Raw genomic sequence first — 17,507 nt, forward strand, 5'->3', positions numbered from 1 at the left:
GTGTTCCCCAAAACTTTGATGTCCTGAAAAATCTAATTATTACTGGTAACTTTAAAAGATCACAGTAATTTATTTTTGTCAAATGTGACTAAAGATTAATGGATACAATCAGGAATAATTTGGTAAAAACATATCAAATACAGAGAAAGCAAAATTTGTTGTTAAGTGAAGCATCAAATATAATAAAAGAGCAAATTCCATGAATGAACAGCAACAATGCACAATTCATTAACCAAATGCCCATGACTATTTCACACTTCAGAGGGCCACTGATATGATCAGGAATGGTAGTAAAAGGATAAATATAGATTAAGTTCAGCATCTCTATACATTTTAATTATAAAGGCTACCCCCAGAGAACTACCAGCATAAAAAAAGAAATACAAACTAAGGTTCATCCATCCCCTTTATAAATCACAATTCCACATATATCAAATAACACATTCAGTCAATTACTGGAAAAGAGAGCAGTCAATATGCCAAGAGATATTAAAAGTACAGCACTTTCTTGGTTGTTACTAACTATAAAAATTAAAAGTCTGGTCAACATTCAGACTCTGGGAACCCTTATCTCTCCAAAATTATCACTATCCACAACCACCTACTCATTAACTGGTTGATGTCCTGATTACTACTGACTATCTTCCACTGCCCAAAGGGAAAAATGTATTTGTTCAGCAAATATTAATAGATTATAAGCTCCTTGAGGGCAAGGCCACATCTTCTTATTCTGTATTCTCAGAGCTGATTCAGTACTTGGCTCACATCAAAAATAATGTGTATTGTATATATGTAAAGACTGACTAAATATACTAATATTTGAAAGAAACACTGCAAAACAGTAACTACAGTATGATCTTGTATTTTTATAAATATACTAGAGGCCCAGCACACGATTGAAATCATGCAAGGAGGTGCCCACCTCCCATCGTGCGAGGAGGCACCCTGTGGGGGGCCGGGACCCGCACCTGACTCACAGCATCCCCTAGCCCCCCTGCCTGTGTCCGCTCTGGGGCCGCCCAAACCACCACGCCGGCTCGGGCAGGCCCCCCTGTCTCTGTCTCCGTCTCCACTCCAGGCCTCACCTGTGCATGCAACCTCCTCCTGTCCGGTCATGAACCGTTACGGAGTCTTGGCCTAATTTGCATATTACCTCTTTATATATATATATATATATATATATATATATATATATATATATATATATATATAGAGAGAGAGAGAGAGAGAGAGAGAGAGAGAGAGATAGATATGTATCCCTGGCTGGTGTTGCTTAGTGGGTTGAGCATCATCCTGTGCAACAAAGTGTCACTGGTACAATTCCCAGTTGGCGCACATGCCCGGGTTGCAGGCTCAATCCCCAGTAGGGGGCATGCAGGAGGCAGCCAATCAATGATTCTCTCTCATCATTGATGTTTCTATCTCTCTCCCTTCCTCTCTCTAAAATTAATAAAAACATATTTTTTAAAAGGATATATGTAGAAAATGCACAAAAGTGAGCATAGATAAGATTTTTCAAAAGGAGAAAAGGAATAAAAGGCATTTAATAGTGGTTGGCTTATAATTATTTCATTCACAGTCCTTTAACAACCCTAACTCTTCGAGGGAAGCTGGCTTTCCAACTACCCTTGCCTTCCCCTGTCAGTCCTAGGTCTCCATTTAAGCACTTCCCTCTGCCCTCATAGACTCTTTTCTCATTTTCTCCTCTTATCATTCACACCCAGTCATTTATCAATTCTGGATTCTACCAAACTATATAATGTTTCTGCCTCCACTCTGAGCAATACTGGACAGACATGGGAACAGATACACACACACACACACACACACACACACACACACAAATATCCTGGGTCGATAACAAATTTACATTTACTAATCTCAGCAAAGTAACCTAAACCCTATCACATCCTCCATAAGGTAGTTCTAAACCTTTTGTACACAGAAGTCGAGTATCCTACGTACAAATAGAACCGCTCTTCATAGTCACGCAATCTCCTCTTTTATCTTAGAATCTTTGCCCTTTGTTTCTGTCCCAAGAAATGCCTCTTACCTCCCTGCCAAAGCTAAGATACATCTCTGATATCCCATCCCCTGTATTTTCACCAGATCTTGTTCCACATGCTGACTTCTATTACTTGCATAGTCAAGTTCTCCTGCACAGGCTTTTATCTGAGTCTACAGAAATAATCAGATTGCTCCTATCTTGAAGCGGTGTTGGGGAGTGGGGGGGGGGGGGGGGGGTGGGAATAAAGACAGAGACAGAGAACAATTATTGTACATATTATCTCCTTTCTTTACATCCTACTATATTATCAAGTGACCTCCTTTCTATTATGTGTCTGGATCTCTTAAAAGTGCATGCCCATGCCTGCTCCTTCCTTGGTGCCTATCCATTCCTCTTCACCAAACCTTGGGCTCTCCAGGATCTCAAAGCCAAGTCCAGAGTACTCTCCCTGGAGCACAAGGGCCCGTTTTGCCTGTCCACCCTGCTCTCATTCTCCCCTCCACAACCTGGGTACTCTGAATTGAAGCACGTGCTATCTCCCACATGCACTGCCCCCATGCCGTCCCTCTGCATGTTCCTTCAGACTGGAACACTTTCAGCCAGCAATGTCTGCCTATTAAAATTCTGCCTATGCTGCCCTAGCCGGTTTGGCGCAGTGGAGAGGGCATTGGCCTACAGACTGAAGGGTCCCAGGTTTGATTCCAGTCAAGGGTACATGCCCAGGTTGCGGGCTCAATCCCCAGTAGGGGGCGTGCAGGAGATGGCCCAATCAATGATTCTCTCTCATCATTGATGTTTCTCTCTCCCACTCCCTTCCTCTCTGTAATCAATAAAAATATAAAAATTCTACCTATGCTAAGTAGCAGCTTTCTTTCTCTCGACCATTCTCTTTAGCTATGATCACCCTCGCCTTTATACACCCATAATGCCCCCAAACATTTGAAAGACACATAGTCTCTATGATGTAATTCAGTCTACACACACACTAAAAAACGGTGAGCACCCTAAAGGCACCAACCATAACAATCATCTTTGTAGTCTCATGTAGTGCCTTGCATGTTGCCATGCATACAACAGGTACTCGGGAAATATTTGTGGAACTAATAAAAAAAAAACTACTATACATTTCAGTACACAGCATGTACTGAATATCTTTTTTCTGAACCCTACTGGAGAAATGATCCCCTCTGACATAGAAAACTGTCACCTGGTAAATTCTAACTCCTGGGATGGTCCCAGGACAGGTTGGGTTAGTCCCAGACAAGGCCTCTCATTATTTCTGGAATGTGTCCTCTCTTTCCACTCTACTTCCCAGGCCTCCAGGGGAAAGAGTTGAGTTCAAATACCTTGAGACAACTATAAATATTCTTTTCATCTGCTTTAGCATGCCCAAGGATAATCTGACTCTAATTACAAACCATGGAGACAGGAAATTATATGAAAATGGGAGTCTGCTGGCAACAGAATAGATTCCAGGGCCTATATTTTGTATTTACCATTATTTAGAAGTGACAGAAAGGACCTAGCTAGCAAATCTATAAAGATCAAAATTTAAGTGTGGGTCCTGGGCAAGCACAGTAAATCTAGGGCACTGTTCTGTTTGTGTACCTAAATATTTTCTTTTTTAATATACTTTTTATTGATTTCAGAGAGGAAGGGAGAGGGAGAGAGAGAGATAGAAACATTGATAATGAGCGAGTATCATCGGTCAGCTGCCTCCTGCACACACCCGACTGGGGATCGAGCCTGCAACCTAGGCATGTGTCCTGACTGGGAATCGAACCACGACCTCCTGGTTCATAGGCCGATGCTCAACCACTGAGCCACACCAGCTGGGCCCTAAACCTTAAATTTAATTCATTTCTGTAAGAGTAAATTCTACCAAGTATGTAAGATAACAAAATCTAGGATGGCTGTGGAGTAGCTTAATCTAAGAAAATCCTTTTATGTAATAAACTAGAGGCCCAGTGCATGAAAAATCATGCACTGGAGTGGGGGTCCCTCAGCCTGGCCTGCCCCCTCTCACAGTCCGGGATTCCTCAGGGGCGGGAGGCAACCCAGTGATCAGGGGAAGGCAACGCCCTCATCACACCTCTGCTGCTGCCACTGCTGGCAGCGTAAGCCTTGGCTGGCCCTGGTTACCTGAGCCTCGGGCGGCCCTGAGCGGCTGGGCAGCCACCATCCAAGGCTTGCCTGCACCTCAGGCCTGCCCGGGGAGGCTAGGGGGCTGAGGGTGGGTCCGGCCACACCGTGCACCTGCCACCCACCCCACCCCACCCCTAGCAGGGCTGTTAGGACTGGGGGACTCGGGAAGGGCTGAGGGGACTGGGCACTGCCATCTTTGTGGTGGTGTAATGGTCAATTTGCATATTCCCTCTTTATTAGATAGGATTATTATCATTAAGCATGAAACTGCAAATATCCAGAGTCAAAATTCCTTGTAGCAGTACTCTGCCCCCAATTCAATACTTCTAAGGATACCAAAAACCTTTATTTCAGCAGGACAATTGGTTCTAAAAGGGTTTTGCCTTCATGTTAATAATGACAGCTATAATACTATCTATAATATACTGAGCTTCTACTTTGTGTGACCAGCACTGTTTTCAAGTCATTTTCATGACTACACATTTAATCCTCTCAACATCATCGACAGAAGATATTTTTCCTTACTTGAAAGATGAAGAACCTGAGAGAAATTAACTAATTTGCCCCAAGTGTCTGTGTGTATGTGTGTGTGTGTGTGAGAGAGAGTGACTCCACATTAATAACCAAAGGAAAGAAATTTTTCTATTAAATATATCTTAAGTAACAGCATTGCTGTTTCATACCAAAATGCCTTTCCTTCCATGTCCTGTTTCCATTTTTTCTTTTAATTGATTTCAGAGAGGAAGAGAAAGGGAGAGATAGAAACATCAATGATGAGAGAGAATCACTGATTGGCTGCCTTCTGCACGCCCCCTACTGAGAATCAAGCCTGCAATTTGGCCAGAATCAAACCTGGGACCCTTCAGTCTGCAGGCCAACACTCTATCCACTGAGTCAAACTGGCTAGGGACATGTTTCCATTTTTAATGAACTTTCATAATGTCTTTCCTAATGCTGACTAATAGAGTGACTGAGAGAGAATAGGTTAGCAACAGTTTATTCTCATACACTGGAGTTTCCCAAACTGCAGTCCATATTTCACTAGAAGAAATTATTTTAAGAGATATAGGAACAAAAAGAATTATTTTAATAGAATAATTCACTTTAATAAATCTTTTCTACTCTTTACTGTCATGTGATTTCAGATCATATACAAATATTTCTTATTTCATAGAAATGTATTTACTTTACTATGTATTAAAAAATTTATAAGAACATCAGATCATAAAATCACAGGAATACAAACTTTCCTTTTTAAATTCATTTTGGTATAAACAAGTTCTATTTAATCTTAAAACTGTGCAAGCACCTACATCAAAAAAATATATGAAAGTGCTTCACAAAGGATGGAAAATTAGTAAATGCAACAGAAACGTGGCTACCAGCATAGAGGCCGACTGTGTGTTTATACTGGGGAAGAAAGGTGGAAACTTTCTTTATCTGTGTCACATCCATCCACACCAGGACTTACCTCTGGTGACAGCATCCAGTGCACAGCCACACCCTGTCGCTCCTCCTCCAATGACAAGGACATCGAATTCAGACGTGTTTTTCAAAGTCAGTATCTGAGCTTCTCGGGAAGGAGGATCCTTGTTCACAGGTTCTGAAACGCACTCGGCTGCTTGAACATAGGCCAGGCTCATCTGATGTAAAAGGAGACCATTTTCAGTTGTTCATCTGGAATGCTCACTTAATAAATTTTACAACATACTAAAAAAGATTTGCAAGGAGATAAGGAATACCAGAGCTAGACCACAGTCTACAGTCCACGTGGAGTTATACGACCAACTGTCCTGGGAAGAAAAAAGTCCTTAAAATCTAGGTGGTTTTTTTCCCCCGCCATGAATCACAACTACTGAGCCATGGAACACTTGGTTTCAGATTCAACCTCTCAACTGCTTGATTTGGTTTCATATACAGACAAGTTTAATTATTCCCCACACCATACAGCAATTCCCAAATACCTTGTCTAAGACAGTATATAGAGAACATAAGGATATGTTTTTATCCAGTAGCAACAATTCATTCAAATAACATTTTAAAGTTCTGAAAGGAGGAGGTTTTCAAAAGCACTTTATGACTTTCTGCAATTTCTTAAAAGTATGTGCTCTTCATTCCTTAATTCCCCTGATAAAAATATATTCTAGAGTTTGAGGGTCTATAAGTTTAAAAAGAATCTGTTTTAACACAAGTTTAAATAATCAGCTAAGGCCAATGGGAATGATATTTTTCAAAGATTGTAGTCAGAGCTTTGCCCATTAAATGTTTTACTATAAAATGACAAATTTTATACATTTAATATACACTGTTTTGATTTTTGAAAGCTCTAACAATAATATAATTAAATCCAGCCATAGTCCCCCTAAAGAATAATGATCTTCTCTCATTAGAATGTAACTTATCATCCCAAGTCCAAAATGATGGCTGGTGGTGTTTTTTTTTTAATATATATATATATATATATATCTGTCAGAAGTCAGAATCAAAAGCCTAGAAAAATAGTTAAGTATCTGTTCTTTCCCCCAAAATGCTAACAAGAGGTTCATTCACTATAATGAACAGTGCTGGCTAATGTGGCTCTGAGAAATCATTACCCACAGATATATCACTTCTGTATTCTTTTCTTTAAATCACAGCATCTGGACCAGCCATAATGCAATGTTTTTCCCAATTCTGCTGCAGGGGCCCCATATGATGCTCTGAACCACAGGCCACAGCTTGCTCAAGAAAAGGTGATCTATGGCTGACCAAGAGATTGTTCTAAGGGATTTTTATTCACTTAAAGTAAACAAAATTCCTCCTTGTGGTCAGATTTAATTATAATCAGGCCAATTGGATTTCTATAAAAGCCATCGAGTACACTGAAAGAAATCTAGAGTTGGGTCAGCAGGTCCTAGTTTAGGTCTTAGCACTCTTGTTTACTAGTAATGTGACTTTTGACCCATTAACTCTCTGGACCTTTGTTTCTTCACCTGTAGAATGGAATAATATCCTGTGATCTCTCTCTCTCTTCCTCTCTGAGTTAACCTCCATCTGAATGGTACAGTAACATGAAAGTAATTGGTCAACTATAAAGTATCACCACCAAAGAGCTGTTGTTGTTCGATTCCTTAGTAGTATATAAAAGGGAACTTTCAAAACATATTTTACTAAGTATCATAAAAACAAAAGCTTATAATCAGGTACCATAATTTTTCAGGGTATTAATTCTGATGCCAAGCCATAAAATCATATTATCTTTCATATAACTTATCCTAATTATCTGCTAAAAACCATTTCCCTGTGTTCACATTTACATACATTTAAGGTAACAAACTAAATAAATGTAACTGCTAGGTACTATGGAGACTAAAATCACTTTCAGTCATGGTCTATACCTTCCATCATTTAATGAGGAAAATATATTTATACATACACATACACACACACACACACACACACACACACACACACACACACACACACATTTGTTCCCCTATTCCAGCACTGAGCTATGGCCATTCAGATGAGGAAGTCTTTCATTTGAGGATTTCAAATGGGCCATGAGACTGACAAGTGACTAAACTGTCAGTGCATTTTCACACAACAAAAGAATTTTCCTGACATTTTCTGTTTGGTAAGTTTTCTAGAAATACTTGAAAAATAAATTTAAGAAATACTTGAAAAACAAATTCAAGTTCTAATGCAGTATATCTTGATATATGTCATTAGAATTTGGTAATGCTAAAAGCCCCATATTTTTCTCTGTTCACAGGTCATAACTATGAATATTAAATTCAACTGAACTTCTTCTACAAGATTACTAGATCTGATTGATGGGTATCTCTCATGCCTTGTGGGTATGTCATTCCATTGACTACACTGATTCTTCTGTCGTCATCCCCTGCTCATCCTTCTCACAGCATGCTCTACTTTGTCTCATCTTAACAATCAAAAACATCTCTTAACACACATTTCTAATAATCAACCTGAAAGTTCTTAAAAGCCCTGTATGCCCTTGCTTTTTCTACTGCCTCGCATCCTACCCACTCCTCAATTTGTTCTAGTATAGATTTTTACATATATACTAGCACCACTGCCATTACCAGCAAAACTGGCTAATGTCCACTATAGTTCTACTAGTAAATTTTATGAGCACATTCCATCCCTGATTTACTTGTCATCTCAGCACACACATAACTCTTCACTCACCTTGGCATCTGGGATACAGTCTTATAAGTTCAAATTCTCTCTCTCTCTCTCTCTCTCTCTCTCTCTCTCTCTCTCTCTCTCTCTCTCTCTCTCCCTACTTTCCTTAGTATATCCCTCTACCTAACATTAAACACTGAGGTTCCTCTTGGATCTGCCCCCGTCACTATTCTCAGATCACCACAAACTCTCTCTAGAGAATCTCTTCAACCTCCATATTGTCAGATATCTTTTATACCACAGACTTCCAATTTTGTTCCCCTATTCCAGAGCCAGATATCAAACTACCTACTTGGTACCTCCATTTAGACATCTTGCATATATTTCAAAATTGAACTGATCACTTTATCTCCCCATACTTTTTTCCCCTGTCAATGTTCTTCATCTCAGTGAAGGTACCATTATACATGTAGTTGGGTGTATCACTCTCTCAAGTCCCATATCTGATGAATCACTGAGTTCTACCAACTCCACCTCCTAAAAATTCTCACATCTAATCACTTAATCTTCACTGCCATCTTTCCAGTCAAGATGTCTTCCCTTTCCCCTATATTAATATGATATCCTCCTACAGATCTTCACACATTTGCCATGTCTCCTTCCAAGCCATTCTCTACACTGCACCTGAGGTAATAATTTTTAAACCCAACTAATATTGTTTCCAAGTGTAAAACCCTTCAAGAGCTTCCAACTTAATTTAAGTTAAAGGTAAATATCTTTACTCTAGTTTCCAAGATTCTTCACAGTCTTTTAGAGTAGACAATACCAGTGCCGGTGAGGATACAACACAGTTGGAACCCTCTTACATTGCTGGAAGAAACACAAAGTGATACAGACATTTTGGAAAACAGTTTGGGAGTTTTGTATAAAGGGAAACATACACGTACCATACAACCTAGCAATTCTCCTAGGTAATTACTCAAGAGAATGAAAACCTATAATAATACAAAAACCTATAGGAATATGTTTACAGTGGCTTTATTTATAATTGCCAAAAATCAGGAAAATCTCAAACATCCCTCAACTGACTAAACAAACTGTCATGTATCTATGCAATGGAGTAATAACTGACAATCTAAAGAACAAACTACTGATAGATACACGATATGAATAAATCTCATATTCATCACGCTAAGTCATGTCAGCAAATTATGGTTTTCCACCCAAATCTGGCTGCCACCTGTATTTTTTGTTTGGGTGTTTTTGTTTTTTAATGTGTTTTTACTGATTTTAGAGAGAGAAGAAGGGAGAGGGGAAGAGAGAGAAACATGAGTGTGAGAAACATCAATCCGTTGCCTCCCAGACACACTCTGATCAGGAGCCTAATCCACAACCTGGGTATGTGCCCTGACTGGGAATTGAACTTGCAACCTTTTGGTTCATGGAACGATGCTCAAGCAACTGAGACATTAGCCAGGGCAACTACCACCTGTTTTAATAAATAAATTTTTATTCGAACACGACCACACACAATCATTCATGTATCATCCATGATTGCAATAGCAGAATGAGTATCAACAGAGAGAGATATGGCCTGCAAGCCTAAAACATTTACCACCTAGCTCTTTATTGAAAAGTTGGCCAATCCTTGTGCTAAGCGAAAGAAGCTAGACTCAGAAGTGTATATATGGTATGACTCCACTTATATGCTATTCTGTAAAGCAAAAATGTATAGGGTCAGAAAACGGATCAGTGATTGCCAGGATTTTGGTGTTAGGGGCAAGAAAGATTGACTACAAAGAGGATAAGAGAGAACTTTTAAGGATAATAGACATGTTCTATATCTTGATTGTGGTGGTGGTTATATGGTTCTATGTACGTGTCAAAACTCCCAGAAGTGTATATTATAAAGTGTGAATTTTACTGCATAAAAATTGCACCTCAAGTTATACATTAATAAACTTGACTTAAAAAAACAATAGGTAAATATATATATATATATACATATATATATATATATATATATATATATATATATATATATATATATATATATATAGTCATTCTGTATCAGGCACTATTATAAAGATTTTTTTCCTACTCATTTAATCCTCACAATAACCCTATGAGCTAGGCACTATTATGGTCTCCATTTTACAGAAGGAACAGAGAAGTTAAGCACTCTATATGGTATAGCTGGGAAGTGAACCCACACCGCCTGGCAATGGATACTAAGTTTTACATTGCTATACCATACGGACTCTACACATAATCTGAGGGGGGAAATAAGGAAACAGACTAAATAGTTATAATAGGATGAGTTATCACCAGTTGCCAAATGCGGAAAGTTTTTTGTTTTGTTTTTTGGTATGGTTTTGTTGTGGAGGTTTTGCTGAACAGTCCTCCCAAAACAATTTGTTTTTAACTATACGGTACTATTGAGGATAATTTATTTAATTTCTGCCACAACATTTAAAATAAGATTTTATTTTTGTTTACTTTTTTCATAAAAGCTGGAAAGTGTTGCAACTGAGAAGCTAAGCACCACGTTTATTTTAGAGGCAGTAAACAGCCTAAGGCCCTACTTCTAATTATGACAAGAGAAAGACTCATTTTGGCTTCATATGGCTTTGAGTCACAAAAACACATCTGCACTCTACCTTCCCTAGAATATGTTGATGGAGGGGAAATAAAGAAGAGAAGCAGCAGGAAGGAAACAGCAGTGGTAAATCACAGCATGTTCTGAGAATAGAGGCCTTTGTGCTCCAAATCTCACCACCCCTCTTCTCACCCTCCTTCTTTCTAAGGCAATTTGAGTAAATGGGAATCTGGGAGATAGGCTCCATTACAGGATTGATGCAGAGATTCTGGGAGAAGCCTTGGACAGGCCACCAGTTCTAAATCACCTGAGAGACCAAACTCTCTCTTGTGTCCTGAGAAGATATCTCACCCACTGCCACTCAATCAATAGGTACTGAAGGCCCTCGAAGAATCTACACACTGGAGGACAAAACAAAAAGATAAAAAGGAAATTGTGATATCGCTGAACAGCTGGATTGAAGACAGAGAAGAGGCTACCATAGCAACAAGTGGCACCCCTAGTCCAAATCTGAGAAAGTTTCCTGGAAATTACAGCTGAATCGGGTCAAGATAGACTAATACATTATCTGGGTGACAATAACAGGGAAGGAAGTAGTATTCAATAGCATGTGCTAAAACCGGAAGTCATACTAGCAAATTAGTTAGCACAATACTTTCTCAAAAGCGCGAGCTACACTTCCAATATTTAAAACCTGATGTGTTCCACATAAAAATTAGAAAATGTCCATCTGAGATCAACTGCTGAAAGTGAACAGTAGTACTCCCTTCGGCAGGACCTGTGCTCTTGTTAGCCCAGCATTCCCATTCACTGGCTTCATGGGACCAGTCTGGCCCTTACGGGAGCAGAAGTTTGCCAACCCTGACCTAAGACAGGCCCAGTACTACCAGATTCAGAATCTATTTCCTAATTCAGCCATTGATGCCGAGAGAAAGGAAAGCCCAACACACAAAGCAAACTGCCTTTTGCCTGGCACAGTTCCAACTACAGCTCCCCAACAAAAAATGCTTACCTTAGAAGAATTAGAAGATCTAATATAGAATATTATTTTCATGTTGCTATTTCTGACTATATTTAATTATTATGGACTACGAGGAAGTAGCTGTTTTATTAATGTGTAAGCAGATTTTTATATACATTTGGAAAAGATAAAATCCTTCCAGTGTTCTGATAGAAAATATACAGCTTTTGTCCAGAGACAGACTGGCACACTGAACACCGACATGGAATTGAAAGCCAAGCTCATAGTCTTTGAGAGTGTATATCCCAGAGAACAGAATGGGAGTCAGAGTGAGGTCTGTTTCACTATGCCTGTGCACCATTTGCCTTGCAAATTAAAAAATAAATAAATAAATAAAAGCCTAGACACTTGCAACTTCAGGTGAGACCAAAAACAAGATCTAATAATTAGTGTTTATTTCTGAAAGAAGTGCATATTTAAAGACCACAGGCAATTAACAACCAGGTTGTCCTGTAATCATGGAGAGTAATAATTGAAGTATAAAGTAGGGTTTCATGCAAATCACTTCATGCTGCAACTATCATTCTCTCCCATATTATGTGATTCAATCACACATTGATAATGGAACCGTTAAATTTAAGGGAAATTGCTTTGTGTTTTGTTGTCACTGAAACAGGCTGACGATATCTGTATATTCCTGGAAAGTAAAATGCAACAAGCACCTCCCAACAGTGAACCTTAAGTTGTTTTAATGGCCTTCACCTCCTGAGTCACTTTGTGATCCTAAACTGGTGGTTTTCCTGTAATTACATGACAGTAAGCAACATTTCTCAGTGTAAACATACTTGGTGATGGATGCATGATTACTCTGTAAGAACGGCTGCAAATGGGTACACTGTCATCTCCATTGGGGGCCAGACAAGAGAAAACAAGACAAGTCCATCCCTCCAGGGTGGCTGAGAATGGAGTCCTGGTCCACCTTGAAAGTGCTATCCAACCTTTAAGTGGAGGGGATTCCTTTGAAAAATCACAGAGAAACTTTTTTTAATAGCAATTGTACTATCCTATATAATAAAAGGCTAATATGCAAATCGACCAAACAGCAGAACAAACAGCTGCTATGACACGCACTGATCACCAGGGAGCAGAAGCCGGGCTCACGGCTGGTGAGTGCAGCGGTGGTGGTGGGAGCCTCTCCTTCCTACGTGGCAGCGCTAAGGATGTCCAACTGCAGGGAGCATGCCTAAGCCATCAGTCAGACATCCCCCGAGGGCTCCCGGACTGCGAAAGGGCACAGGCCGGGCTGAGGGCCTCCCCCCCCCACCCCACCCCCGCCGCCCCAACAAGTGCACGAATTTCATGCACCGGGCCTCTAGTATCATTATAAAAGCTTTTATAGCTGAAAAACAGGAAAAACCCTTTGGCTCTGTCTGCCTTCAAATAAGCTCACATCATAATAAACTACATAAGCTGAGGTTTAAGAAATATGTTTCATTGGTTTTCAAATAAATATTTTTAAAACATAGAATATGTGTTTAGAGGTGTCTAAACTTGACATTGTTCTTCAATTCCCATAGGGTGCTGAGGATTAGAAGATCTGGAGAGGAAGCCTGAGATCCGAGAGGCAGAGAGGAAAGAGATGAGAGTTGTCACTGTCTCACTGCTGCTAGACCACACACTCTAACATGCTAACTCCTTTAGGTGTCATGGCTACCACAGAAGGGAGGCATCCTTTGACCAGAGAGGAAACTGGGTTTTGTGATTCCTTAGGAAAGTCACTGAGTCACTGGAATCACACTTCGATCCCAGGTTTGACTCTAAATCATATGTCCTCACCTCTGCTAGGTTATCTTTGCCTATATGTTTGGATTACCTGGGCCCCGAGATCCAACAGCCTCTCTGACACCAACAATGCAGGAAAGTATTGATGACAATGTAATCAGAAGACCCAGGGACTCTGCCTAGCTTGTAGCCAGCCACCCTGGGCAGTGAAGATGACAACCAGGTTCCAAGAAATAGCACTTTTCCTTAAAACCTTCCCCAATGCATATATCTGGAAGTGGATACGGAACTAAAAGAAGGCTCACTCTTTCCCCATCCCTCTCTGGTGAGTAAGATGTTGACCCAGCCTAGCAGGCATGGGTCAGTGGTTGAGTGTCGACCTATGAACCAGGAGGTCACCATTCAATTCCCAGTCAGGCACATGCCTGGGACATGCGCTCAATCCCCAGTGTGGGGCGTGCAGGAGACAGCCAATCAATAATTCTCTCTCATCATTGATGTTTCTATCGCTCTCTCGCTCTCTCTCTCTCTGAAATCAATAAAAATATATATTTTTTTTAAAGATGCTGACCCAATGAATCAAATGACCAAGCAATCCAGATGACCATTGGCTACATTTTAACCTTATGTTCAAAACCATTTGGGGTCAAATTTGTGATGCACACTTTCCATTTCCTTGTGAATTATTTCATCAAATATACTACACATATTTATAACTTCTCTAGTTTGTACTCACAAGCTTATCATTAGATCTCAAAACTTCATTGTTGAAAAATCACAAATTTCAAAATAAGCAAGTAAAATTAATATTGTCTAACTTATCTTAAAGCATCTACTTTCTTCTTAATTTGCAAAACTAGAGGAAGCTTGCCTAACATAAACACAACTTAACTATTAAGCAGGAAGATGGGGAGGGAAAAGCTAAAGGACTCTCCCCAAAGCATTTATAGAAAGTTTCCCAAGTCCCACAATATCCCCAAAAAGTTTCTTAAAGAGACCTTAAAATGAATAAATAGTTGAAAATGAAATGCAAAGTCAAATCAAAATGAATGTCAGTGTTGCTCAGTTTGCGACAGCCTAGAAGCTCACCAGCTGTCAACGCTAATCATAGCTCAGCCGTTGACTCACTGTGTGACCTATAACAATACAGTTAACCTCGCTGATTTTGTATGCCAGCAGTAAAATAGCATCACAAACTCCTCGAAAGCCGGTGTGAGTTAGAATGCAAAGATATTGCCATGGCCCCACTTTGGGAGCTAAGTGTTAAATAAAAACCAAAATTATAAGGAAGATGATAGGATGCTCTTCAAAGAACATTTCCAACTCTGTCTGCATAATTTTAGTGCTTTGATGAAACATGCCTCTGAAGAAACAGTGAACCATACAGAGTAGTTAAGAATAGTTTCAACTGGCCTTATCGAAAATACAGTGCATTCAGAATCTTCATCAAGCTTTAGATATCAGACACAGCCTCAATGTATTTAGTTGTGTTTCTAGGAGGAAAAACAGTCCTTCCAGGAATCTATGCACAGGGTTCTCTAAGCAAGAGAAGTAAATGAATGATAGAATCTTTGGCACAAACTTACAATAAAATTCTCATCAAAAGAAATTACATCAAAAACTAGTCAGGACACAGATGTAATAGCGGGATGGGTGTGTAACCAAACTTTTTCTCTTCTTCCAGAGAACACTACTGGATCACATTTTCCACCTTCCCTTACAATTAGCTAAAAATGATCCAGTAGGTCAAAAAACCTGGTTTGGCTCAGTGGATAGAGCATTGGCCTGCGGACTGAAGGGTCCCAGGTTTGATTGCAGTCAAGGGCACGTGCGTGCGTGGGTTGCAGGCTCGATCCCCTTAGGGGGCAAGCAGGAGACAGCCGATTAATGATTCTCTCTTATCATTGATGTTTCTATCTGTCTCTCCCTCTCCCTTCCTCTCTGAAGTCAATAAAAGTATACTTTAAAAAAAAAAAAAGCCCTATAATTTGTAACAGCTACTAGAATAAAGGGATAGATGGTTCCTGAATAATTTCAAGAAACAAGTCCCCAAGCTATCCACCCTGGACCTTAATTTGGCAAGAAATAAACCTTCACTCTAATGAGGTTTGGGCATTGTTTATTACACTAAATAGCTTACTCCACTAAATACACCGAACATGAGATATGTGTAGCATTCAAACCCAAGATGCACAACTTGCCTACTTTGTAGGCAGTCTGTACATGGTTCAGAATCTTCCTGGGACAGATGAGGCCCCATCGTTTACAGAAAAATAAATCCACAGAGAAGCTCCAAAAGCACAGATAGATCATTAAATGCAAGCCCCTCCGAACCATGGTGCAGACATGTTTCTTCCTTCATATTTCACAGAAGTGATGCTGACAGCACTTTAAGCAGGCAAGGAGAACCGAGACCCCTATCACTCAACTCCAGTCCTTTCTCATCCTAAACATACATTCCTCACATGGTATCTAACAATGTAGTTTCCACCTAAATATTAAAATCAACAAAAATGAAGACCATTTAAGAACAGCTGCTATTACAGTACTTTGTAAGTTTTGTGTGTTGTTTTGTGGGGGGTTTTTTGTGCTTTCCCCCCCCCCCCCAGGGAAAGGCTGTTTATGAAACTATGAAAAATGCCTCTGGAGATGGAAGATTATTTACTCAGAGAGAACAAACAAGTCTGCTAGCCTGAATTGACTCACGAAGTTAAAAGCAATCTGGTAAGCAAATGTGTCACATAATTTCAGCTACATCAGTGCTCAAGAAAAGTTATACTCATTTCAAACCCACAGATATGCTTTAGCTTAGGAACCAGAAAATATTTACAACTGAGGTTAAATTCTTAAAGTTATTAAATGTGCTGCCCTAGCCAGTCTGGCTCAGTGGCTAGAGCGTCAGCTTGCAGACTGAAGGGTCCCAGGCTCGATTCCAGTCAAGGGCACAAACCTTGGTTGCAGCCCTGGCCCCTGTGGGAGGCAACCAATCGATGTGTTTCTCTCACATTGATGGTTCTCTCGGTCTTTCCTTCTCTCTTCCACTCTCCCTAAAAATCAATTGAAAAATATCCTCGGGTGAGGATTTAAAAAAAGATATTAAATGTGTTAAATACATATATATATATATATATATATTTGGTTATTCATATAGCTATATTCAAACAAGATACTACTGAAAAGTAATGCTGAAGTGAATTTTTATGATTTTAATTTTCTTAATTGACATGTTCCAGAGGCTATGTTTAAGATTTTTAAGTATATTTTTAAGGGCTTTATTTTTTTTTAGAGCAGTTTTAGGTTTACAACAAAATTAAGAGAAAAATCAAAGGATTTCCCATATAACTCTTGACCCCACATACATTTTTTTACCAAGGATGAACCTATACTGACACATCATAATCACCCAAAGTCCATAGTTTCCTTAAGGGCTCACTCTTGGTGGTGTACATTCTGTGGATTTGGACAAATGTGTAATGACACATATTCATCATTATGATATCACACAGAGCAGTTTCCCTGCCCTGTGCATCTGTCCCCACACACCCCTGGCAACCACTGGTTTGTGGTTTTTTTCAGTCTCCAGAGTTTTGCCTATTCCAGACATCACATAGTTATAACCATATAGTACGCAGCTTCTTCATAGTGACTTTTTTCAGTAATATGCATTTCAAGTTCCTCCATGTCTTTTCATGGCTTGGTAGCATTTCTTTCTATATTCCACTGTCTGGATGTACCACAGTTTATTTTTCCATTCACCTAGTGAAGGACATCTTGGTTGCTTCCAAGTTTTGGCAATTATAAATAAAGCTGCTGTAAACATCCATGTGCAGGTTTTTGTGTGGACATAAATTTTCAACTCCTTTGAGTAAATATCAATGAGTGTG

General features: G+C 39.6%; 1 protein-coding gene across 2 annotated transcripts in view; it reads right to left on the reverse strand.

The window, feature by feature from the left end:
- Positions 1 to 17,507, reverse strand: part of GPD2 (glycerol-3-phosphate dehydrogenase 2) — a 145,761-nt gene that overhangs the window by 79,429 nt on the left and 48,825 nt on the right. For both annotated transcript variants that reach the window (XM_080668528.1, XM_080668527.1), the window contains exon 3: positions 5,625 to 5,796. In XM_080668528.1, coding sequence (XP_080524654.1) covers positions 5,625 to 5,796 — 172 coding nt within the window. The remainder of the gene's footprint in view (positions 1 to 5,624; positions 5,797 to 17,507) is intronic.

This window comes from Plecotus auritus, assembly GCF_963455305.1.
Source record: "Plecotus auritus genome assembly, chromosome: 5".
Lineage (NCBI taxonomy): Eukaryota > Metazoa > Chordata > Mammalia > Chiroptera > Vespertilionidae > Plecotus > Plecotus auritus.